Source organism: Rissa tridactyla, chromosome 3 (assembly GCF_028500815.1).
Source record: "Rissa tridactyla isolate bRisTri1 chromosome 3, bRisTri1.patW.cur.20221130, whole genome shotgun sequence".
NCBI lineage: Eukaryota > Metazoa > Chordata > Aves > Charadriiformes > Laridae > Rissa > Rissa tridactyla.
This window is the reverse complement of record NC_071468.1, coordinates 49591061-49618166: the sequence shown is the minus strand read 5'-3', so window position 1 is coordinate 49618166 and position 27106 is coordinate 49591061. Positions and strand designations below refer to the sequence as shown.

At 37.5% G+C, this 27106-nt stretch overlaps 1 protein-coding gene across 2 annotated transcripts; it reads left to right on the top strand.

Annotated features, from left to right (window-relative positions):
• The first annotated feature begins 296 nt into the window (after positions 1 to 296).
• CEP43 (centrosomal protein 43) lies at positions 297 to 24054 on the top strand. 2 transcript variants are annotated; one of them, XM_054196937.1, is made up of 12 exons: positions 297 to 535; positions 6433 to 6486; positions 8420 to 8474; positions 9108 to 9196; positions 10067 to 10201; positions 10975 to 11058; positions 15510 to 15727; positions 18445 to 18554; positions 19079 to 19147; positions 19888 to 19927; positions 20564 to 20657; positions 21103 to 24054. In XM_054196937.1, exons 1-12 carry the CDS (start codon positions 446 to 448, stop codon positions 21175 to 21177), a joined length of 1113 nt encoding a protein of 370 aa, XP_054052912.1. In that variant the 5' UTR covers positions 297 to 445; the 3' UTR covers positions 21178 to 24054. The 2 variants fall into 2 exon arrangements, with proteins under 2 accessions (XP_054052912.1, XP_054052913.1); XM_054196938.1 differs by lacking the exons at positions 20564 to 20657; positions 21103 to 24054 and having other exon boundaries at positions 19079 to 19190.
• The last annotated feature ends 3052 nt before the right edge of the window (positions 24055 to 27106 follow it).

Genomic DNA, 27106 nt, shown 5'->3' with positions numbered 1-27106 from the left:
AGAGAGCGCGAAAGCAAAGCAGATGGTGCGGGAGAGGGTGTGTTGCTTTAGTGTTCGAGCGTGGCGGGGGAACACCAAGCGTGAGGGAGGCAAGAAGGGGCCGAGGGGCAGCTTGCGGGGGTGATCGGGTGGCGGCACGGCCGAAGGCGAACGGCCGCGCAGTTCAGCCGTTAACGCCAACCCCCCGCTTTAAACTTCCCGCCCGGCGGCCGCCCTGACTGTTCGCCGCCGCAGTTTCCAGGCACCGCGGGCGGCGGAGGCGCCGGGTGGCCGCCGCCTCTCCGCGTCCCCTTTCGGGCCGGCGCCGAGGGCGGCCGCCTGGCCCGCCGCGCCTCGCCTCCTCGGGTCCGCCGCTGGGTTGGTGCCCCCGCCGGCAGCGGGGGGCGAATCTGCCGGGCTCGTCCTGCCGCTAGCGCAGTTTGGGCGGTTGTCAGGGAGAAACAAGATGGCGGCCGCAGCCACGGAGGAGGACACCGAGCTGCGGGACCTGCTGGTGCAGACGCTGGAGAGCAGCGGGGTGCTCAATAAGATTAAGGTGGGGGGAAGGAGAGGCTCTTGTCCGCCTGTGCCTTGCCCAGCGGGGAGGGGGGAGCGCTGGCTGGCGGCGGGTAACGGCCCCGCGGAGCGCCGAGGCTTCACGGGCTTCGTCCCCTCTCCCTGCCGCTTCCAGCCGGTGTCCCCGGCCGGGGCCCTCCCTCGGCGTCACGGCCTGGCGGTGGCGCCTTCTTTCCCCGTGGTGCTCCCCGGCCGCTGGGCCTGGGGCTCGGCGGGGAGCCGGGTCCAGCGCCTGCCGTGCGCGGTAGAACGAGCTGGACGCGGAGGCGAGGGCCCGAGGCCTGAGCGCCGCATGGGGTCTGCCCGGCGGCTGCGGGACCCGCCCGGTTGCCCAGGCGGGGAGAGGGAGGGGAGCTCTGGGCTGCCGGAGGGAGCCCGGCGCCTGGCCATGCGGTTTCGGCCTGGCAGATAACCGTGTGGCCGCAAGAGCTCTCTTGCTGCTGCCAAGCCCTCTGGAAACATTCGGCCGCCGGGTGGTGCGGGACAAAGTGGACGGAGTTTTTCTCTGCTTCGATACGAAAAGCCCCCGTTGAGAATTTTAAGCAGGGGTTCTTGAGGGTTGCTGTTTGAACGTTGTTCTGCTTGAGCTGCGTCTTGGAGGCTTGCTAAGGCTGAGAACTCTGGCGATGCTGCCAGCCTACAGGGAACAAATAATGCTAAGTTAATAAAATGTATGGAAGATAGCGTTGTAATGGAGCATACGCTACTTCCAAGCCTGTGGTGTAGCCTGAGCTTGTGTAAGAAAGGATATGAAAATTGCTTCCCTGTGTTCTTGTTCAAGTTAAAAGCTTCCAGCAATAACTGTTTTTATATAGCAGAGAGCCATACAGATATGAAAGCATAAGAACTGCTGGATTCCCATCCAAGCTAGGAGAAATGAAATTTGGATTTCAGATCAAGGATGGTGGCGTTTATCCACAGTGTTTTATTTTAAGTATTCAAGAAGTGGGTGTTCATTGCCGATATTTCAGAGCAGTTCATCAACTGAAGTGGTTAACGGAAGGGAGAGCATCTTTGTGTGTGTACTTTGAAGTCCACTAGATTTTGGGCTAGTTGTCATACTTTTCAACAAAACAGCATTATTAGAAATGTGTTGTTCTTACGTTTCAAATGGGTAATCCTTGTTTAAATTCCGTAAGTAGATGAAGATTCTAGCTTGTGTAACTATTTTTTGAGCAGGGAGACCTTTTTCTAGTTAAGTGTCAAATAGGCCTTTTGAGACACCTGTTAACCTCTTGAGTAGTGTCAACCAATAAAAGTATGGTGATAGTAAAATGATAATTAAAAAAAACTCACAAGCCAATTAGGTCATATTGAGTGTGAGTTGCAGTTTCTTAATTCCTGCCTTTGTGTAGTATGCAAGTTTTTGTATTATGTTTGCCAGTTTGTTGAGTTTTGTGTAAATATATTTGTTGTAATTTTCACTATTCTATAGTGCTACAAGTGTGTAGCAGCTAATATGGTGTAAGGTAGCACCTTACTAGCAAATGACCTACAAAAACATAAACTGCATCCTACTTACTGGGTTATGTCTCTCTAATACTAGGAGTTACTTTTTAGTAATTGGTATGCTTATGGTTAAGACTGCTCATTTGAGGAATTCATGGTGGTTTTTTCTTAGCTGTAAACCTTAATTGGCACACAACTTTGATGGCTGTCTGTTAATTGATAGTATTAATGACTTAACAGAACTTGTTCTGCTAGCACGTGACAAAAAACTCCCTTCTTCCAGAAGAATTAAGGTTGAGCAAGTCATCTTACATTGTCAGCTTTTAATTGAAATCAGATCACACCATGCATTAAAAAAAAGTAAATTGCCATCATCCTTTCATTAAAAAAAAAATCAAACATAGTTGTGATCAGTAGTGTTTCTTTTTCTATTGTATGTCTGTATTTTTTTATTATGTGATAGAATGTGAATGAACATTTACATATGATCAAAACAGTTGTTTATTTTGTATTTCAGAATGAGTGCTCACCACTTTTTCAAGATGGATGAGGCTAGAAAGCTAACTATAATAATGTATTTGAGATTTATTGAAGTAGATACATTAACAAAAATTGTATGGACATTGTATAGCTGAATTGGTATTAAGCACTACAGGTAAAGACAGCTCTAGAAGGATTACAATTCAAGTGGAATTATTTCAGTGGATAGAATGTATCTGGCTGTCACCTAATACATTTTGTAACAACAAGTAATTTTTTAGAAAGAAACTTAAAGTGATGCTTTTGTTCTCTAGTACGTCATGATTTTATAATGGGTTGCAGTTTATTAGTTTATTTTTATTTTGAGATTAATTTATTGGGTGCATCAGTGTTGCTGTAAATTATTTAGCTGAAAAAAATGTAACTTGTGTGACATCTTAAAAATCTGTTCACGATTTTTCTGTTTACCTTAGACTTTGAATGCTGGAGTGTTTAATGAAGTCATATTGTGAAAACTGGAAGATGTGTAAATATATTTGTTGCTTGTAGTTGGGAATTTCCTGTCTTTAAGCTGCAGTATGTGTTTATATATACATAAATATATATATATATAAAACTTGTTAATCATTGGAATTACTCTGATGGATAAGACTGTTTCCTAGTGAATTCTGTTAACATACAGAATATAACTGGATATTTGTACATTAGTGAAAATTATCACTGATCCTGTGTAATGCATGCTGTACAGATAGAGTTGTTCGTCTGCCTTGAAGAGAATGTGATCTTTCTCTCTCCTAGGGTGGCTGTCATCATCAGAGTAAGAAGAGCCATTGTGCTTCTTACTGTGTTCCTTTGTTGTCTTATTTTGTTTTGGTTTTTATCTTTTAATCTCTTCTGGAAAAATAAGTTTATGCCACCTGGATTTTGCATCTTCTCTGGAACTTGCTGTTGCTACAAATATGAGAGAGGTTAGCATCACTAATATCGTATGACTAGCAATGCTTTTGGCCAGCTAATACTGTTATTGCTAATTTCTTGCTAATTTCATTCAAAACCAAGACAAATGAGGTACTATCAGATAACGTGTTGTTAGATAGAATGAAAATGCTATTTTTAAAACGGGCTGTTAACTGCATATGCATAGCTCAGTTAAAATTGTCCTATTTGCTTTTTCATCTTCATTCCATATATTATAATGAACAATGCTTTTAAATGTCTTTGAATTATTAACTGTCATAATGAGTATGCTGCACACTACAGTGTAATCTTGTGTTTTCTGGATGTTGTGATTTTTGTTTGTTCATTTTTTTAAAGCAGTTCATATCAGAAAGTCAGCTTGTTTCTTGGAATCAAGGAGAATCATTAAATTTTTTATGTAACATTTATTTCTTCTTATTTTTGTAAGTTAAGTAAAATACAACCACTTATTAATGGTATCAGATTAACTAACTGAAATTAATTGTCAGTATGGTCCTCTAAGCATTGTGGATGTATCCTGCTTTTAGGAACATGAGAACGAGAACCGCTTGTGACAGGCGCAGTGAGCATGTGATAAATGCAGCTGCAGGTATTTAGAGTTTATGGCTTTTAGGTGTTTACTACTTCCTTTGTGGTATGGATTCTTCCTACTTCTTTTCCAACATTCTTCATCTTTTCAATTACACTACCAGCAAGCTTAACTTTCTTAGCCAATGAAGGCCGCTAAGTTGAAGCGTTTTCCATTAAGTGGTCTAAAATGGTCATGCAAACTACTGGTCCTGCTCAAGGATGAGAACCTCACAGACTTTGCAGATGGTGAGTGACAGGGATGGTACTGAGTAACACTGGTAGTGAAGTTGCTGTTTGCAGTTTGGTATCAGCTTTGTATTTATGATGCATATAGTCTGGTACAGGCTTTTAGCCTGATTCACACAAGGTTTTAGCCTGGGGTGATGACCGATGGTTAGACTGTTTAATGCTCGGCCAGTCTTGGTCTTTATCTACAGAGGTATATGGCAGTTAGTAAGCAGAGAGGCTGAAAGTTGCGCAGGTGTAAACCTTCCTTGTGGAGATAATACAGGAGTGCTTAACTTCTAACTTACTGTCATGCTCGCAGGATTGAAGGACCAGTTGGAGGGCTGCTTATTGTGGAAAGGCTGTAGGGTGTTGATCTAGATGATGCAGGAAGGCCAAAGGGAGATATAGTAAATACCAGTGGCATTGTCTTCTGGTGACCTTAAGGATATTATTTGGGCACTAATGGAAATAAAAATGAACCTGCTATTAATGGGGAATGGTGACATCTGGGAGAAATTGACGCTCTGACATTAAATAAATGCATAGAGGAAGAAAAGCACCTCAGTCTGTATTTAAATGCCACTGGGTTGGACCTAGAGGAGTGGAGCAGACAAACAATCACCGTTATGTGAAAAGGAATGACAGTTGTGATATTGTACCAAAAATCTCAAACAGGTCAGACTCTGGATCAGCTGATGGAAAGGCAACTATGTCCAGACAACTTTATTCTGCAATCTTCTGATCCAGACCCTTAAGGGGGTTTGCCCCTACCCACATGTAATGGCTGGTGTCTTTTATTTTGAACAGTTGTAACAGCAAGTCTGTTTCACAAATGCTTTGTTGTTATTTTTGTCCTCTTATGTAAGTATACTTGGTTTCTGTGTCAGCAGTGGAAAAGATGCAACCATTTGAAGTTTTTCATAGCGACGTAAGACTAAATAAAGTTGTTAGCTGTTGGTCTGAGAGTTAAATGTTAAATTTGCTGATTGAATGGTGTACCCCAGTACCTGAAAAAATGTAACTGCAGTGTCAGCATGACCATTGCATACAATCGTGGTAAGCATTTTACACTTCTTTTGATAAGAAATATGTTTAACTTTTTTTAATTACTTTTTGTCCTTTAAAAAGGTGTCCAAAGAGGGTTATGCTTAAAAGGAAGTGTTTATTTTATTTTTCCCATGAAATGGTTTATTTTTTTACTGGTGGGAGGGAACAGTTACAGACTAATCCGTGTTTAATTACCTTTTGTAACATACATGAGGAAATCCAGTCGCTTCATATTGTTCTTACCCTTAGTTATGGAAATCAATCTTTCTTTAAAAGCTTGCTTTCCTCTTTGCTTTAGAGAAAACTGGTATACAGAGTAGCACCGTCTTTTATAGTTTATTACTTCAGTGTTATCTACTGGCTACTTCAAAATGTCATATTAAGTTGATTAAAGATTAAAGTGGCAGACTACTTCATCAAACGTAACGTGTGTTGTCTGTTTGATATGCTCAATGAAAGAAGTAGAGAAACTGTAGTACTTAAAAAAGTAGGCAAGGTTTAAGTTTAAATATTCAAAATAGTCCTTAGAAGAATTCTGGTCCTTGACATTAAGGTATTCAAAATCAATTAGGTAAAACCTCACTACAGAGTATTTGAATGGCTGGAATCATGCTCTCTTTTCCTTGAGAAATTCTGTTTCTTTGACCATGGTCTGACAAGAAATTATAGGAATTTTGTATATCTTAACCTTGTGAAAATACATCTTAAAAAGTTAATGTATTTTTTTCATGTTTCCTGAATGAATTGTAAATGAGGGGTAGGTGTTTCAAAGCTGCCTGAAAGAGCTGGATTTTTAACTCTCAGAAGAAACTGAAAGGAGGTAATGTAGGTAACTTGAAATCTTTTTATGTATGAAGAAACAATTTAGGAAGTCTTGTATCAAATACCGCCCCTTGCCTTGTTTTTCTCAGACTGAAAACTCTTCTTTCCCAGCCTCAAGTCACATTGCCTGTAACCTTAAGTGTCTTAATTGCACTGATGTAGATTACAATCGATGCCAAATTGCTTGAGGAGAAACAAATAGCTGTCAAGCTACTTGGTGGCTCTTTGCATTCTATTTGCATAGGGAAAACAGTGCTTGTAGAAATGCTATTTGTTTTGTTGTTGTTTTTTTTTATTTGGCAGGCAGAGTTGCGAGCAGCTGTGTTTTTGGCGTTAGAAGAACAAGAGAAAGTAGAGGTAAGAGAACCTTAAAAAAATTAAATTAAAAAAAAATCGGCATCCTTATATTTCTTCATGTAGAATTAAATATAATAGGTTTAATACTTTCTGTTTGTGAAATGTAAGAAGAGAAAATTATGTATTGCTGCATGATGCTTAAAGAACACAAAACAGGACTATCAGGGTGTTTCCTGATGTTTAGAGGTAGGAATTGTTAAACATAGCCTTTTGAAACTGTAGCTTTAAGTAACTATTTCTGCTGGTTTGATATTGCTTCTGTCCAATTGACCAAAATAACTAAATATCTTTTCCATCAAATACTTCTTTTAAAAAAAAAAAAATCTATCTGACTGATCAAGATTTTATCAAATTGGAATACTGTCTTTTGAAATTTAAAATGTTATAGTGTGAGTTTTTTGACAAGCGTTTTGTGAAAGCAATGTAATGAAGTAACTTGCCAAGTATGCTAATGCTTTTGGTGTTTCTCATAAGAATGTTGTATGATAATTTGCTTATATTTAATTTCAGGATATTTTAACCTCAGGATAATTTCCTTATGTTTAAGGAAGAATTCTGAATTAAGAGATGGATTATGTACTGATACCTTGACAATATAATAATATTAGGATTATGTGATACTAATGTGATTAAATAACAATACTGCTGTGGTATGTAGATGCTAGTTTTATGATGCCTTCTACTGCTGGCATTCCCTCATTTCCTGTCTGTTTCCATTTTCCAGAAGTGTAGAGGAGAGGGTGCCATATGTCCAGGCTCTCTGTTTCAAAAGGAAAGAATGGAAAACTGTCCAATTCTTCTATTGGTTAGATGGTTGTGCTCTTTCTGGAAAATTGCACAACCGAAACAGACGTTATTGTGACATTAGTAAGGAGGGGTTATTCTATGGTATGATATTCCAGAAATCTAACGTAAGATTGACGAAGAAGACATAATGGAAGAGTGATATAGCAGAACAGTGCCATCTCTTATGGGAAGCATCAGCATATTATAGAGTACCCAGAGAACAACCTCCCAGACTATCTGGAGAGTAATAGGGCTGAAGAGAGATTTGCTACAGTTGATCACCCTTTTTTTTCAAAAGGCTTAAATGCATCATGATATTTTAATTTTACACTGTAGAGACACTGGAAATATATTAATATTTATCACTACTCTGTATTCCTAAATATTAAGCAACATATATTTCGTTTTTCGTGTGGCACTTTCTTGTGTGTGTTAGCATTTATGACTATAGTGATAAATACCTATAACAGATCCTTTTCTTCAAGTTAGGCTCTTACCCAGGATATTTTGATATGTTAGGAATGGCATTTAGAATTTGGTTTGAAAAATCCCTGAACAATTTTGACAAACTTAAACATAGCACATGGATTTATCTCTGTTTAAAAATCAAAGTTGAAGGGGGCAAATCTAACAGGGAGAAAAAACATTTTCGTGATATCTTTGAAGGTGTTTTAATTAATAGAAGATTAGCATTGACTTGTGAGCCACTAATTAACATGATCCACACTTTGTCTAGATGATTTGTAAATTCCCATTTTCCAAAAAGTGGGACTGAATTTCCTTAAGCAAACTTGGCACTATATTAGAGGAGCAATTTGAGAAGTTAACTGCTTACCGTACCTTTTTAATCATTAAGTAAATAAAAATCAGTATGCTATTAAGAATTTTGGTGAAATTACTCTAGCTCTATAGCTTTTATGATAGAAATACTGAGACAGTTTTAATTTGCCTAAGTAAATGTATGGCTCTGCAGCTTTTACTTGTAGGTAGTAGAAGTAATACAAAGGTAGATTTTGAAGAAGTGAATTACATGTGCCAGGCACCATTGTGGAACAGCGTACACCAAAACACCAACTTGCAGTGGCTTTCAATTTCTTGCTAGTATGAGGATGATGCTAATTACCGTTTGGTTTTTGCTTCTTGACAGAACAAAACACCTCTGGTAAATGAAAGCTTGAAAAGTTTTTTAGGTACAAAAGATGGTAAGTTTTTTGTTTAGTATACTTCTCAAAATAATAAAAATAGAAAACAATGGATTAAGTCTTCAATTCTTTTATTACTGTACTGTCTTCATGAGGTAAAGGATGCTTTTATCCCTGTCAAATGTCATAGTTACTATTAATTCGGAGTAAATTCAGTCTATAATTTTTGAAGTTAATATTGCTGAAGTTTATTTTTAACTGAGCTGACTAATGCATTTCAATTAATATTTCATGATGAGTTAAGATTATGCTAACTCAGAGGCATTCTAGACCAATAGAAACACCAACCAGTGAAAACTCATGGTAGGGGTACAGTGGTGAATGCGCACATAGGAGAAATGCCAAAATGAAGTGTTTAAAACAGCTGAATAGTTTAAAAACATAATCTTGCACCTGAATTTTGTAAGCAATATCTATTTTTGCTCCTGCAGTATTGCTGACTTAAATAATTTTGATATGATGGCTGAGTTAGAAATTAGGGAATTGGTATACAAATTTGCTATGTGGTGGTAGTTTGCTGAATGTCTGAATGATGTTTACAGGAGTGTTGAATCAACGTAGATGTTCATACTGACGACATGTTAATGTTAAATCTTTGAAGAAAGATTTTTACTCTTCTCACTTCCTTTTTAGGTCGCTTGGTAGCAGGTCTTGTTGCAGAATTTCTACGTTTTTTCAATCTTGATTTTACGTTGGCTGTTTTTCAGCCTGAATCAAGCACAGTAAGATATACTTGTTTTATTTGTATGCTATGCGGATTGTTTGGAGTGCATGGCAATGGATACAGAAGCTATAGTAGATTTGTTTAAGCCACTTGCTTGTGTTTATTCTAAATAATTTTTTATATTTAGTCTGTAAAAGGTACTTGCTGCCATAAAGACACATATTCCAGGGAAGTGTGCTAATATAAGTGAATATTCCCTTTATCAGAAATCAATGCTTGAAAATGTGTTAATTTTGAATGAACAAATTAATAACTTTTGTGAAATCATATGACAGTGTATACAACAGAATACTCCTGCAACATTTTTTGCCAATAATTTTACTATGTCATGGTATTAAGTTACTATTGTTACATGAAAATTAAAATAATGTCAGTAATCTACTCTGAGAGAAATTTCAGTGAAACAAAGGACTTTGTGCAGATGCACATGACACAAAGTGATTGAATAGAACAGTTCAGTTGGAAGGGACCTACAATGATGATAAGGCCAACTGATTGCTTTTAGGCTTTTGATATTGAATTACACTGGCTACGTGTCCCAGGATCCACTTTTAAATGTGATAGGCTAAAGTAACTTGACCACATAAATCCTTAAATCCTGAAGCTGGCTAATGATGAATACTTGCATATTTAAAACAACTTTGGATGGTCTGTGGCAAGTTCAGGTACAGATCAGAAGTAGATGATGCAATGGGCTATCATTACTTTAGTCTGCATGCAACAAATAATCACTGTTTAGTCAAAATATTGCTCTGTTAAATAAGAGCAAAAAGCTTTAGGAGCTATATTACAAAATATGTACTGTGTTTTCTGACAGTTATTTCTGTGTTGTGATTTTATTTCAATGTGTTTGTGTTTCCCTCTCTAGCTAAATGGCCTTGATGGTCGAGAAAACTTAGCTCGAGATTTGGGAATTGTAGAAGCAGAAGGTACTGTGGGTGGTCCCCTGTTGTTGGAGGTTGTTAGACAATGTCAGCAGAAAAAGATTTCAGGCAGTGAAGAGGTAAGTAGTGTTAACATATAATTTCTTTCTTTCTTCATAATTCTTTATTAATTTTCATTTCAATGATAAAAAAAACCCTGAAATAAGGAACACTTGGCTATTGTTGTAGTATTATACTGTCTCAAGTCTTTAGTATATTGTATTATGCCTTCAACATAACTTATCAGAAAACAATGCTGAAAGATAAAGATTATGACTATTCTATTATTTTTAGTGCCACCCTAGTAGTCTCTACTAATATTCTGCTACAACATAGTAACACAGAGTGAACCCAGATAAATGACACACAACACCGTGTCACGTATTTTCTAATTTCTAGTGTGGTTTGATAACATTTTTAGCTGTGCATATTTTCTTTGGCATACTTCTAATTTTAATATGACCTGAAGTGTCTAGAATTGGTTTTGGTAAAAGCTTTAAAGCTGCTCTGAAAACGTATGTATGTAGAACTAAACATATGAAAGTATTGAAATACCTGCAGGCAATGACAGTGATATTTTAATGGAATATATAGCTAAATTGTTAATTAAATGAATGAAATCCAATCAATAGTATTTGATTAGTTGTGATTGTGGCTTGAAAGAAAATTGTCTGCACCCAAGATGCATTCAGTACCCAAAAAAAGCCTTAATTCGGAAGTAGTTGTCATAGACTTCCTAACATAGCGTCAGTTTGCATACTGTGTGAGTGAGGATGGTAGCCTTGTTTCTTGTTGGATGGTATTATGACAAAATTCAATATATTTTTCATGATGTTTATGTGAAACTTCTTAGGTTGCTCCAGTTCTAAGTGATAGCCCGTGCCCCACATCAAAATCATCTGATGGAAGATCAAGTACACACCCTATACCAAATAAGGTAAGATTGTTTATATATAATGAAAAAGCTACATAACATGCATGAGATAAGTAGAAGAGAGAACTCCTATGAAACTGTGGATATGATGGCATTCACTTAAATGATCTGCAAAGTCCTGTACCTTTCCGTCTAGTTAGGTGACAGCGTCTCTGTGAGACACAGACGGGTTGGAGCGAACCTGTATGTTTATTGGGCAGCTGGCTGATGGCTGCTTGGGATTTATAAGGTGTTAGGATACAACTGTCTCTGTGTTGGGGCCTGTGGGTTTTTCTCTGTTGCTTCCTGTTAGCACAAAATCTGTATTAACTAACATCTTCCAGGCTTCTAATACTCCTTTACATCTGACTGGAACTGACCAAGAGGTTGAGAATTAGGGGAAAGTGTACGGTACAGAAAGGGGCATGATCACTTAAGCCTCTTTTCCACAAGAAACCAGCTACCCGCTACACCCAGTTAATAAAATAAAAAAAGCAAACCAACCCTGATTCAAATACTAAAGTTTGTACAGATTTTTGATGTAATCTGATCACATTAAAAGTTTTAATAGCTTTTTTTCAAGATTACTGGAAATAACTTAGAAGCTTTCCAACTCACTAATGAAAGCTGAGAAATGCAGTATTGCATGGATTTTGTTGTTAGTTTATTCGTTTGGGAGAGGGAGTGATAAGGATAAAAGAAAATAAAATGACAGCTCAGTTTGGATCTGCTTCATTTTATTTCAGTTCTTTAGGTTTTTTTGCTATGCAAAACCAGAAAACTATACAATTTGAAAAGCAAGCTTCATTTCAAGATTAAGTAACTAATTGCTGTGCCTGTTGATAGTATCTTAAAAGCTAATAATTCTGTAACTGGACTTTGAATGGAAATTCTGATAATTTCAGACCTGCTTCAGAAGAAAACTCTTGTTTGGCACTGTCTTTTAAAACAAAACAAATCCACTAAGAAGATCTGAATGTTGATTAAATGTCACTGTTTCTAAAGTTGCTTCATACCTGAGCTCCTACTTTTGTCTTAAAGTGGTTCTAGATTAGCTAAGAACTACTGCTGAATATGAGTTAGACGTCATAAATATTCCATTCTCCTTTGCATATACCACCTTTCATCTTCAGGTTTAAATTACTTTATTTGAAATAAGTAGGTCATAAAGAGATGAGCTAAGTGTTTGTTACGGATTTTCCTCAGGAAAAAAACACTTTTCTAGAAGAGGAAAAAAAGAGTAGTTCCAGTAGCTTGTAAATTTAACCAGGTTTCATATGGGTGTTTTTCTGGGTGTGTATGCCTATGTCTCATGGCTGGTCCATCCTCTGTTTGTTATGAGTCTTATTTCTCTATATCTGTTCTTGACAAACCTTTTGTCAATGCAGATATGCAGGGTTGTTTGTTGTGTTGTTGGTTTGTTTTGGTTTTTTTTGAAACTTCTACTCTTCTTGCAGTGGTTGAACTTAGCCAGCCAGTCCAAAATACATTAGTTAGGGGAAGACAGGGAGAGACAAGCACAGAGCAGTATAACATCTTAAGATTTTTTTTTTTCATTAGGAAACTAGATTGATAAGAATGAGTTTTAAGTTACACCTGGAAACTCTGCTTTAGGGGAGGTATCATGGAGTAGTTACAGTCATACTGTTGTTTAGTATTGTAATAGTAATAAATGACAGCCTTAGTTCTTTTTGTCGCAATTGTTTGGGCCTGTACAAAACAGGAACTCCTGTACCCACCTCAAATAGCGGTGTCCAAAGTGGATAGAAAATAAATATAAACATGTCTGAATGATTTCCAAAGATTAGTGCTGTTTTCCAGAAGTGGTACTGTATTGCAGAGCATTATATTCTTCTTTGTGTTGAGGTTGTCAGAATTCTTTTTCAGGCTGCTGTTGACTATTTAGATATACTAGTCCATAGATGCAAAAGCTTCTCCTACTGACTGACTGACTTCAGCTTAATGGTAGGGATTGGGACCGGTCCAGTTGATAGTGGCATTTTTTTAATGTGTATATACCTAATCCCCAATAAGTATATGGACACAAGAAAGTGATTCTAAGATTTATTCTAAGGTCTATCTTTTAGAGAAACTACCAGACAGGAGTATTTAATTCTGGGCAAGAAGTATTAAAGTGTGGTAAAAAAATCATTCATTGGACCGTGTTTCTTTTTTTTTTAAGGAGAGTTTTGTGCATTGTCAGAACACCACAGTTAGGAGTTGAATGCTTATGGCATGCAGCAGCAGCTGAGGTGGCAATAAGAACACTTTCATTTACATACTCTTTCTGATGTGGTGAAGTTGCAAGTAGAATATAATTTCCAACAAGTTTGAATTTATGATCAGGCTTTTTATATTCTTTATATCCATCTTCTATGGAAAGCAAATCATAATTCCATTGCAGTGGGAGATAGATGAACGTGTTCTGGAAATGCTTTTCATAATATATTGCTGAATCCTTCCTGAAACTATATTTATCTCAGAAATGGGAGAAGATTGGTTTCTGTATGGAGATTTCCTCATAGAAACAGCAGCAGCTGTTGGTTGGAGTTACATACTCCTCTAAGAGTAAGTAGTGGATATTTTAATGGGACTACAGTTCTTATTTTTTTTTATTTTTAATATTTTTTCCTGCTTCTCTCTCCTTGGCATAGGCAGGATGGGAGAATATTCTGCCTGTGCAACATACTTGGAGTAAAAATAATGCAGAAGGAGGAAACTTTAGCTAGTCCTGACTGGGGCAACATGGAAGTTACCTGAAGAGTCTAGACTTCCTGGTTGAAACTTGATATTCTTGGGTGGTTTTTCAGCAAACCTGTGAGCTGAACTGGCTCTGGCTGTGACCTGGTAACCAGTACCTGTAATGTAGAAAGGAGTCTGCTAGGAGGGACCAAGACCACAGCTCTTGGCAGCAGCAAAGAATTACATTTGTTTAAGTGCAAGTGTGAAACCACACTCTGACTTATCTTATTGACACCGTTAGTCTGAAAACCCAAGGTAGGCACGTTGCTCTTTTAACCCTTAGCCACAGTTAACTTATTGCTATGATTTGAAAGTAGTTATTTCACTTTAGCAAAACTTTGATACATGAATTCAAGAAAAGGCCAACTGTCATGCTTGTAGTTTCTCAAACAAGATAGCAGCAGTTCACTCCCTCAGGGCCCAGAACATAAAAGTAGCTGTAACTTTCCTTTTACTCCAGTCAGGGTATCACTAAGCTCTTAATTTTCAACAACAATTCTGTTCCTCTAGCATAGGAAATTAAAATATTGTTGTTACTGCTACTTACAGGTATAAGTAATTTTTCTTGCCCTAGAAGAACTGAGCTGCTGCCAGCAATTGAATGTGTCGCTGTGAATGAAACAAAATGACCTTGGTAGGCCTTTTTCAACTTCCATGGCCTATGGTTTGAAAATTTTACTTCAGCCTTCTGAACGAAAGTTAAAGACTGATACAGAAATACTTGGGACAGCGCAACCTATATGTTGGTTATCTGGATTAAACAATCCTGTTGGTTTTGTTTAAGAACTGTTGCTGATATTAGTAATTATTATTTTTATATTATAATTTTAATAAGTCTAGGGGAAGATAAAAATTGTAGTATTGCTTGCTAGGTAACAAGATGCTGTTGTTTAAAAACTTTCACAACAGCTTGATTATCTAGGTAAATTTGAATATTGTTCTTTGGGCCGCGAAGTTTTGCAAAGATACCACTTGAGGTGTGTTACTTGATCTTAAAGTTAGCATATAGAATAGTCCTTACGTGTTCAGTACCTGCAGGACTGAGCCATAAGCATGATACAAAGACTGAAAGTTATGTACTTTTAAAGTATTTTGTTTGTGTCATATTTGTTTTTAGTATTTGGAGGGAGACAGTGTCATTGACTGAAGTTGTCTTATGCTTGCCACTTTAAAACCTAGTATTATATTGCAGAGATCAGCATTTAATATGGGTTAGAGTAATTTGCAAGGGTTTAAATTGATATCTTTTGAAGACAATGGCTGTAACTAACAACATTTGTTTGTAGATGAGTTGCAAAATAGCACTAATAAAACATCATGTAACTTTCAGGCTTTAAAACAAACAACCCACCCTATATTCAAAGCTAGAAGATAAGAATCAGTCTGTCTGTAGATTTTTTTTATTTGATGTCCATCATCTTTTAAAATTGGTTGCTTTTATAATAGAGGTGATCTAGATAGCAAAGCAATGCAGAGGATGGAACAAAATTTTTTAGTGACAGCAACAATAAAGAACACTTCCTTTCTAAATTGATAGGACAACTTTTTTCTCTTGCGTGATTCCTGATGATATTAATACATTCCTGGGAAGTACTAATACATTTGACCTAACTTTTAAAAAAGTGATGGTAGGTGTATATTATATGTTGTGTGTTTATATTACCACTTACATTATTATAAGACATAAATCCTTATTCCTTTCAGTGAGGGCTTTTTTTTCTTTATCTTTCAAGGCTGATGAAACTACTCAAAGTGATACAAGTGTCTCATCAGGAGAAGCAAGCAAAAGAAGCATTCATTTTCTGCCTAATGAAATAAAACTAGATCCTCAACTAGAAAACAAAGACTTAAATACCAAAGAAAAAAGTGACCCAGGTGTGGATGAAGATGATGTAGAGGGAGATTCTTTTTTTGATGATCCTATACCCAAACCAGAAAGAACTTACGGCTGGTATGTAACATGGGTGTTCTACTTAACACAGGTTTATTTTGTCTTCAGTATGCTTGCAGACCTTTGAAAGCTAGATGATGTCTCATTATTCATGCTTGTAAACGCGAATGTTTAGATCTGTTCTGTAACATTTTCTTTCTGAAATGTGCATTTCTATGATTCTGCTCTTTGAAATGCACAGTGTCATCTGGATCTCTTGGGTGTGTCGTGAGTGGAAAAACCTGTATCCCTTCAAGGTGCATTAGTTAAACTATGTAATGTCCTCAGCCTGTTTCTCTGGTGGAATGAACATGTATGAGGAACGGACATCAGCGTTTCTTTTTGCAGCAGAGATGCAGTGGTGATCAGTACTAAAGGAAGTGGACAATGACAGGGACAGTGCTTTAGATATCTGTATGGCTTTGTAAGGAGTACAAAAAAATCTGGTGAATGTGTCAGCTGGCTCCATAGATTTTCCATAAGGAAAATTTTCTCATAGCTGAGGGCTTCCTTTTCACGCTGCAGTACCTTTTGTGTGCATTTCTGTTTTCAGTGAAGTGTTGTTGTCTCTGCACGTGTCAGTTTTGCAGATGCTTCTGAAGGGCATTTTTTTATTGTTCATTTATGGAGTCTGACTGAAAAATTCCATTTGAAACAAGAACTAGTGACTGAACTGTACAACAGCTTTGTTTTAAAACTGAAAAACCTGTCTTTGTGTTTTAATGCTGAGTTATCTTGAAGCTTAGTTTAGATACCTCTTGAGAAATGCTGCAAGATCGTGTCATGGTGTTGTTCTGCTGTGCTCGAGTAGTCAGGGAATTGCTGTAGCTTAGAAGAGGTTACAAAAGCATATGCAAGTCAGTTTGACAGTAGCTGCCCTCATGTTGGCTGCTTCCCCCAACTACACTGATAGTGGGCAGCATAAACTTTTTTGTATTATCGCTACAGTAGGTGCTTACTTGTGGAATGGGATCATTCTCATACAGCACAAAGCAATCGTGCCAGGTAAACTAGATGTCTTTCTAGTAAATTAATGGACTTTTTGAGAAAGGTTATTTATAATACAGCTTTCGTTGGATGTATTTAGTTGGAGCAGATTTTTTTTTTTTTCTCAAAGAGCAGTGATTTTTATCTGGAAAATATTGTCTGTTACAAATAACCCTTCTATGGTATTTATTTTCTTTTTCTTAATGGAAGTACCAAGATTAAAAGTGCATCTGAGTGCATTTAGTCCTTACTCAAGAGCTCATTGAACTAGCCTTTAACCAAAGTCTAATCATTGTAGCAGGTGGTTGTATTGCCATAAAATTGGTTTAAATGATAAGTTGTGAAAACTAGAAAAGGCTGGGAAAACTTCTGGATAATAATAATATTTACTAATTTCTTATTGCTTGAGCATTTTCATATGGCAAGAAGAGAAATTCACGTTGAAACTGGGTAAACTGGATTTCTTTAAAAGAGCATCCAAGAAAAAGACTCCTGATTATTCAGTAAAATAAGGATTTCTTTTCTAGTAGAGAAACTCCCTACAGAAAAAAAGATTTCTAAATTATGTGTGTCTGTAGTAGAGTCACAGTCCACCAAGTAGTAATTTGTACCTCATAATTTTATTGTGATGTAGATGATATAGTAATGTTGCATAATAAGGTTTGCTGAATATGTTAATAATAAATGAGCTGGCAGCTAATTGTAACTGAGCTGTCTCTGCTGGGTCTTTTGCTTCTACCCTACCGGCAGCTCCTCTAGAGGAGAAAAAAAGAACATTCTTCAGGTGAAATCCCTTTGTGATATGTTGTGCTGGTGTGCCTGAGGCCCAAGGGATGAGTGAGTAGGAGAGGCACCAGCATTGTTTGGTTTGCAAAAGGTAAATTCCTTGTGGGAGCTTTGCCCGTTCCTGTAAGAAGGGTGCATTAGAGAGGAAGGGAACAAGTTGTTACTAAGGACAGAATAAGAGACGATCCAAGCTCTTATTGCCCCTAGGTCTCTGTTCTGTTGTTTGAAATTTTGAAATGTTTTAATACTTGATGGTATACGTGATATTTTGGTGATCTAGATATAATGAATGATTCAAATGTTGCCTGCTACTAATAGGAATGGAATCACAGTAACAAACAGTTCTGGTAATACTAAATGTGAAAATCTTGATCTCTCTTTAATAGTGTTTCTTCATCCTTTACTTGCAAGTAGTATTTGAACTCAACACTTTAAATATATGAATGGAATAGGTAGTAGCTATGTGAACTTTAACACACTATGAGGAGATCTGTCTTGCAATAACTGAGAAGTTTTAATTCTGTGAATTGACTGCTCTCAGGACTAACAGACTAATAGTTTTGTCAGATATCAGCTCTTAGTTGTAAAACAAACTAATGTAAATATTGATTTATATCTGAATCTTTCTTCTTTTGGCTGCGTTTACATGTGGGGATAATGAAAGGCCCCTTGATAAAAATAGTGATGCTGATGAAGGTGCAGGAGCTCTGTCTGTGAAAGAAGGCAGGCAGAAGTCTTTGCATAGGTGAGAAAGTGACTTTCTTACTAAATGTCTTCCTTGACACTTGTGCCAGTAAACTGCGTACTGTTTTTAGGATTGCAGAATGAATAGTCCTTTCCCCTTGCTCTTTTTGCTGTAAACACTGCTGTTGTAGTTTTATGAAAATTTAGTATATAATAGAAAAGAAAGTCACTGTGCACATTTTATAGCTCTGTGTAGTACTTATTTATTTGGTTTGTTTCAGGAAAACTGAAGCTAATAAAGCAGGAGGTCTAGCATCCCTTTCTGATGCACCGCCTCTAAAAAGCGGGTTAAGCTCCCTGACTGGTGCACCTTCGCTAAAGGAGTCTGATAGTAAGTTTCCACATGTTTTTGTGTTTTGATGAAAGTAGGAGATATTTCCCATAATGTAATGAATGATCTACGTGTTCAGATGCAAATGTGTTTGTGTGTGGCCCCCTTCTGGTTGTAATGTGATTTGTAGTGATGCTTTTTTCACCGAGTGACCGCATACTGGTTTTGATATATCATGCTACCATTGGGGCATCTTATGTTTTGGATTTTTAACTGAAATTAACTTACTCCTTTGTATTGTTATCTTACATTATGTGCACACGTTCTTTAAGGATGTTTCCTTTCATGTTGTAAAACCTGCTCTTGAATGCTGGAAGATCATTCCTGTTTACTACTCATGTTTTTAAATGTTAGCAGAGTTCAGACCTGAAAATTGGATATAATATTACTATATTATACTACAAAATTATATAAGGTTATTATAAAAACACTTATTATAAATGGTTGATCGATATGTTTAAGTGGGATCTTATTAAAGAGTCACAAGTCAAATTTCTGATATAAATGCTTTTGTTTTGTTACAGATTTAAATAGAAACTCTGTTTTGAAAGACCTGCGGTTGGTGAATGCAAAACTGGGATCGCTGGAATTAGGCAAGTAACAGCTAAATGTGATGAAGCTCTGATATTTTTAACTGTAAGTTCTAACCTGGCTTCTTAGAGGAATCTGAGAAACTGAAATACACATCTTGAACTTAAAATCTTAAGCTTTTACTTCTGTCAGTCTATTTAACACCATTGTGAAACTTACTGGGAGTTAAGAGTGTGATCTTATCCAAAGGAATACAGAAAAGTGAAAACTGTTGTCTTGTATGTGGATTGGTATTTTACACATGCAGCAAAAATTTGATTCATTCTGTGCATATGTTTGCTAATATCAAGTGATAAATTTTGTTGTCTAGGTATCTAAAAAAAGAGGGGCTTTATATCTGTGGAAAAAGATAGCTAGACAAGTCTTACTGTCTTTCAGTGGCATATTTGCTTGCCCTCTGCCCTTTGAAAGTTGCCTTGTAAACTAGGAGCAACATGAAGATGATGTGATATAAGAAGTATCAGCTCTATCTCAAAGTAGAGTTGCCAAATAAGTAAGTTTTGTCTTCAGCAGTGTAATCGACATCCTGAAAACCTGTGTTCAATTTGAAAACAGTTTGTATAAATGAGATTAATTAATGACAAACATAAAATCATCCTCTCTTCCTAATCTGCACAAGTAGTTCAATCTCCTCCCATTTTTGCTGGCCATCAAACCATGTATTTTGGTGCAGGAATAGTTTCTGTTTTGCATTTCCTGAAGAGAAAACTTGTTTGATTAATACCTTCTCAAACTTATTTAGGAAATGGGGATGAAGATGAGTATGCTGATGACTTCAACAGGTAAGAGAGGGACGATATTGCCGTGGCATAGTATTTCATGGTTATAAGGATACCCACTAGCATATTTGAATTATTTCATAATATTTCAGCTAGTCACTATTGCTGCAGTCTGTCAGTATTTCTGAACTCCTTTAAACTTGAGTTTGCTATTTAATTACATATAGTTACAAAATTAAAAAAAAAAAAAGAAACCACAACAGATCCCTGTTGTGTAGGGGGCAGTGATAAGTTGTTGCTTTTTTGTGGAAGGTGTTTAGTGGTTGTTTTTTTCGGAACCATGCACGTAATATTCTAATACTTTAATTAGTAGACAGTGAATATGGTGTGTGCTGAAATATTCAGCTAAAAAGTAAAGCATTGTAAGTAGTCAGTAACAAATATTTAACAGCCTCATCCTTATAATTTGAGGGTATTGGTGTTGTAAACTGCAGGATTGAAGCCTAAATATTTATCAGTATTTATCATGGCTCCATCTAGGTAGAAAGCCTTTAGTTGTTTGGGATTTTTAAGTAACTTCATATTTAACTCGCTAGGAAGTGAAATCCTGATCAAATGTCAGGTATAAAGTGAAAGTGGATGTAATACCTGAATGTTCGAAAAGCTTATTTCTACATTTATGATTTTCTTTCTCTTTAGTACTAGTCATCGCTCAGAAAAAAGTGATATCAGTATTGGTGAAGAAATAGATGAAATTTCTGTGGAAACAGAAGAGTCAAATGCCAGTGATAAAGTATGATTCTTTTAAAATTGTTCTTGTTGACATTATTCTGATCTTGTCTTAACTTATTTTAACCTTCTATGAAGGAATGTGCCATTATCAGAGATTCCTAGGATACATGTTAAGGTTGTATTATTTGTTATGTTCTGTATTTTTACACCTAGTATTCCTGCCAAGTTAGATGCTATACTAATTTAAAAACAAAACAAAAACCCCACAACAATTGTTTGGTAGCACAATTCACTGTCTGTTTCTAGGCATGTAAAAATTATTTGAGACTGGTTTACTATTCAGCATGTCCAGAAGTGTCGTCATCTTAGATCTCAAAATCTGTCTGAGCACCTCCTAAAGGAGTATGAAATCTCACTGAAAAAGCTTGAGGCTATATGAAAGACTACAAAACATAGTACTTACTGTTTCTCTGATTCCTGAATTTGTGATTTCATTTATTTTCTAGCTTGAAGGCATCACGCAAGACCTTACCATTTCCCAGTTAAGTGATGTTGCAGATTATCTAGAAGACGTGGCATAGAATTGGACAGCAAAACTGTTTCATTGTGCTGGACTAGAAGACTGCTGTGGACTGTTAATTTCAGACAATCACTTCTTGCTGGAATGTCCACTCCCTCTTTGTGCCTTGTGTTTCAAAAAGACTGTAGGTGGAGAAGGCTTTTAAATATTCTTAACAAGAACTAAATGAAACAGTGCGTTCCCATTTGAGTCTGATATCAGAATTATTTTCTTCATTTGGTTCGGCCAAACATTTTACAGCAGGAGGTGGATTTTGCAAGCAGAATGTCCATTGCTGGCAGTGGGCATAATAAAAACCAGCTGAAAAGAGAACATCTACAGAGAGGCATGTGGCTTTATAATGAACTTGCACTGTTACTCTAACAGTCTGATTTTTTTTTTTTTTTTAAAGATAACCAAAGCAAGAACCTTCAGAGGTAGTGGTTCAACTCACGCTTCTTTTAACACAATTTTGTCAAGTCAGCATGTAGTCCATATTTATGGTAACTCTAGCCACAATACCTAATTGCTCCAAACTTACTTGAAACTGCTGTTTTTCATACTCTTCTGAAAGTTGGACTTTATTTTTTTTTAAAGGCATATCGAGTGGAGAGTGTCTGAACTCTCACATCTAAATTTAGCAAAATTTAGGGGCTAAATTTAGTAGTAGTCTGAACTCCGAATATTCATGTTTAATATGTTTGTCAGACCATTGATGTTAAGATCTAAGCTGTTTTTATATGGGATAATTTCATCGATGTTATCTGTTGTTAAATCACGAAAAGTAATTTTGTAAGGATCTGCAAATCATTAATTAAATCTTAATGATTTTTGTTAAGTTTTTAACAGTGTGGTAATGGTTTGTCGAGCTTTTATTATTGAGGGCTCTTCACATGCTGTAAGCTCACTTTCGTCTTAAAAATCCTTGTTATGTAAAAATGAGCGCCGAAAAGTAAAACCACTAACCTTCTGTTTTTCAGATTCTGACTGCTGTACAGAATTAAATCCAAATATTTAAGAATACCATACTGAAGACATTACGGACACTAAGTTCTAGCTAAGAGCAAATTCTTGTATTTTCATTATACTCTTGCAAAACAGGGTCAGTAATGGAAACATTGACAGTTCTTTAATGATACTGTTGTATATGGCGCTGCTATAATATATAGGTCATGGACATTTGTAATACTGAAATGACTTCAAAACGTGCACTTTCTGAAAATTGTGAACACATTTGGAAAATATACATGTAAGTGAATATAAATAACTTTTTTTTTTTTTAGGCTGTGTAATTTTTTTCAGGAACACTGTTGGCCTCTCATCAATGGTCATCACAGTGGAAGTAGCATGCTAAGCTAAAGCCATTAGTTAAGCATATAGAGCTGCTGCTAGCATTGGATGCTGACTTAAATCTTTTTCTGCACTGGGCCAGCAGGCATGGAGCAGTGCTGGGAAGTTGGGCTTGTACAGTACATAAATAATTTCAGAGGAGAGAGGAAAAGTGTGCCTTTTATTTATGTGCACCCCAAAATAGCCAGCAAAAAGGCATCAGAATATTTAGCCATGATGTTAACTTCTAACTTTTGTGCCATATTGTGGCAGCTGAACACAGAGGAGAATTTTTTTTTTCACCCCAAAAAATCAATGTGCCATAGACTTCAAATAGCAACAATGTTGTAACATGCGATACACCCTGTGTAAAAATTCCTTTAAGTATGAGGGGAACCTGTGCCTCAAGATACTGTGTATGAAAAGCTTGGTTTGGGCCTTTTTTTTCTTTTTTAAGAAGAGCAACAGCATGTCTGAAAGAAATAAAATTCCACTTGAATACCTGGGAACAATTGGTTTCTGGCATTCATTTTTAAGGTGTATGGAAAAACATAGGGACAATGTTGTTTGCTTTTTTTATAGGTCTTGGGAAAACACGATGTTCCATTACCTGTTAGCTGTAGGATATGTGTCAATTTATCATACCAAAACAAGCAAAAACTTTATTAAATGATTTCTAATTGCATTTGAAGATGTGGCCTTTTAATAACTAATTAGACATTTTAAGTGTTAACGTGACATTTGTTAACAGCAAAGTGTTGTTCTCTTACCTTGGGGGTTAATTGGAGACGTTGCACTTTGGCTCTAATTTTAGGAACTGCCAAAAAGTGGTAAGTCTCCATGCCGTTCCTCCTGTGGGCTTTTACTGAATTGTGTATAATAATTCAAATTGCAAAATAAAGGTATTGTGCTGGCTAAGTTGTATTTTTCAGACTTCTTGAATTAAAAATTTTAACAATTGGGAAGTTTGGGAAGCCCTGTGGGTTTTGGGGGGGTTTCTTGAAAAATGTTTATTTCAGAGTTAGTCCAGTCTGCAGCTGAGAATGTGTGCGTCTGCTCAGGTTTCTTCTAAGCCCAAAAGGATCTTGCAGCTCCTGATGGTGAATCTAAAGTCTGATTAAGACCAGACTGAATAGTGTTACTGGGCTGTCAGTTATATTAGTCTGAGTTGTCAGATGGTTTATGATTCAATGGACAAAGGATTAAAAAAACAAAATCCAATTTTGATTGGCAAAATTTTGTCTTGTTTACCATTTTTATTGTTATTTAAACATGACTGACAAGCTAAGCTCTCTTGAATGCTTATTTTGCTGTACATTTCAAACCATATCGTTTGGTATTTTACAATAGGCTTCTCCCTAAAGGACCTAATGCAGTTGAATACCCCATCTCGGCAGTCTGTTAGAATTAACAACTAGAGCCCTGTCTTAGAAGATGGGAATGTTCCTGTCCAAGTGTCCTCCTGCATTGGTTCTGCCTTTTCCCAGACATCTCTGTGAACGGAGAAGGAAGTGTCTAAGACGGGCCCTTACAACTGGTCTGTGCAGTTCTAAACCAACTAGGTCCGGTTCGAAACATGCTTTTTTTTTTTTTTTTTTTTTTTTTTGTTAAATGCTCAGACTCTGTAATTTGTTTAACCAATCCTGCGATTTCCAGAAGTAAAAAATCAAGGATTAAGCTATGGCTGACAATTCCATACCATTAATATGGGTGCGGTAATGAGGTTGAATTATAAAAATGATGCCTGTCTCACTTTTCTTTTTGTAGTGAAGTTACTGTATTCTACTCTTCTCTTTTTTTTTTTTAAGCAAAATGAGAAACCACATCACAGCTGATCAAATATTTCCTCATAAGTGATGTTTTCCACCAACTGTAATAAAACCACTCAGCTTTAGACTGTTTTGACAATATAGTCCTTATTTAGACAATATAACTAGCTCTTGGGACAACTTAAAACACTTCTGTAACTGACAGGGTGATTGGCTGAAGGGTTTTACTTCTTTGTTTGCTTTTTAGCATAGTGATTTTTAGTGATGAATTACTTTCTACAAAGCCTAGATTTCTCTTCCAAAAGAATGCATCCATAGATATTTCAGTTCTGTTGTAGGTAAAAGCTAACAAACTTCTAGTTTTAGCATGAAGTTAAATTAAATCTCTGCAAGATGACTACCGTGCTTTGTGTTCATTTCAGGATCTGCCAGATGCATCTTTTTTAGTAGGTCTTTTTTGGTTTGACGTTTTCCTTGTAAGGTAGAGCAAGAGAAGCTGAACTGAATAGTCAGAGATGCAGTTTTGGTAGATTTGTAAGTCATTTTGTTCATCTTGAAGCTAAATCCTTTACAGGCTCACTATAATAAATGCAGTATTGCAGAAACATAACTTGCAATGTGACTGTCTTGATTTCTACTGGGAAAAAAAAAAAAGGAACTGGGCTATTAAAGGTCATCGAGTTAGCCAAAGATTGAACCTCTCACAGAACTGCAATGAACATCAAAAAGTGTCAGTTCCCTTGTTTATATATCATGAACTGTACTACATTCTCCTAATAAAAATGACGAAGGAAAAAAACCAAACCCCAAAGCCCAATGACCTGTAGCATACAACTTCTGGTTTCAGGCTGCTGAGGTACTAAAATCTGTTATTGCTGTGATTTTTTAATTTTATTTTTTTTTTAAATGGGATAAAAGGAAAAATACATTTAGCTGTCCTTGCGTGTAGAATATGTCACTTCTTTGGAATATGTCCATAATCTATTTAAAGTCTATCACAGTTCTAAACTTCTTGTGTAACTTTCCGAATAATTCATTCTTTTTAATATTTCAGAGGGCGAAATACAAGTATATACCTTGCTGTTCAAAGAAGCACCACAAACTATTCTCTCCCAAACCTGGAAATGAATTGCCTCAGTCAGCTAAGCCCGCTGTACCTTTCTGGGAAAAATGGTCAATAGATGAATAGTGAGCCTTTAAGTACAGAAAGAGGATGGAGCTTTTTTTTTTTTTTTAACTAATGCAGTTTTCAAGCATTTTCTTGGTACAGTAGATGAGAAACAGTAGAGAGATCACAACAAAGTTGAGCGTAATAATTAAAAGGTTATTTTGGGGAACACTTGCTATGTTCAGTGAACCGAATGTTTGCTTCTAGTGTTGAGGTTTCTTTGCCTAAGTGTGTCATTCAACCTAGGGGAAGAGAATGCTTTGTAAGCTCCTCAAAAAAGGCTTTTTAAAGCTTTGTAAGCACAGTGCGGGAGAAAAAAAAGTGCAGAGCTGATAATGCTTGAGCTGAATGAACTGCAGCTGGGAACAAAAAGCAGTATGAGGAGTTGCACGCTGAGCAGGAAATCTAATGGGGACAAACCAGGTGTATGTCAGGCGTCTGTGTCCTGGTCAGCACGTGGTGCGTGAGGGGGCAGCCTGCCTGCGGGGAGCCGGCATTCCGAAGGTGGGAGAAATGCAGGGAAGAGCTGTGAGATTGCGAAGCTGCCTGCTGAGTACGGGGAAGCAGAGCCAGGCTTGTGTTCATCTTCTCTCTTAGCACCTGAGGACCGCGGTGACCAGCTTGTGCAAACAGGAAGGAGTTAGCGGGAGAGGGTGAACAGTGAGGCCATAGACAGTGTTTGAGACCAGTAGAGGACACAGTGATGGCGGTGACAAGCCACAAGACACAGTCCTTAGCGCTAGCCAGAGCAACTACCAGAGCATACTGGAGACCTCAACCCAGACACAACCCTGGGGAGGCCTGGCTGTCCAGATGCAGGCTGCAGGGAGTGCTTGGAGCTTCTCCGAAGTTGAGGGTGACAGCAGCCTTGCCTACGGGAGCTGTGCTCCGGTCAGGTCACTGAGCTGCCAGCTGAAGCAGGCTGGATGGCGTCAGGAATGCCAACAGGAAGGCAAAGGTGCTTTGTAGCCGTTGTAAAAGCAAGAACCCCAGTCCCCCATTGCATGGAAGGAGGGGAAGGCCAGGGGTGATGTTTAACCAGGGGAAGGCTGGGATTCCCACAGAGGAAAAAACAAGAAAGGTTTTTCTCCAGTTGCAGATGCTTACTGAGAGAACAGTAGAGCCCTGACAGCAAGACAGGGAGTGATTTTTTTGTTGGGGGATGCATCTAGCCATGCTGCCAGAGCCAGTGAGGCTGAAAGTGACAGGTAACTGTAGTCAGGGACTTCCTTCTGCAAAGGCCCTGCCCATCAGGCCTCTTTGTTCCTTGCTGGAGCCCATCTCTAGTATGTTGCTGGCATCATGGGCAGGGCTTTTTTTTTTTTTTAATGGCTGTGGGACCCTCTTTGAGGATTGAGGTCTGCTAGGAAAAGACAGGATGCACCTGGTGAAGATGATTATCTTTGCTGACAGGGTTACTAACCTTACAAAGAGTTTAAACAGGGTTCGTTGGCTGTGGAGACCAAAACCTGCAGGTACGTGGGAGTTGAAGGGAGCAGACACAGGAGAGCGTGAGGGAGGGAGTTCCTGCGCTGCAAGAAATCAGGGTGACTGGGGTCATCTGAGGTTCTTTTCCACAAACAAATGTGCAACAGAATAAACAAGAGGAGAAGGAAGTCTGTGTAGTCACAAAGCTGTGACATTGCTGGGATGACAGGACCATGGTGGAATAGCTTGCACGACTG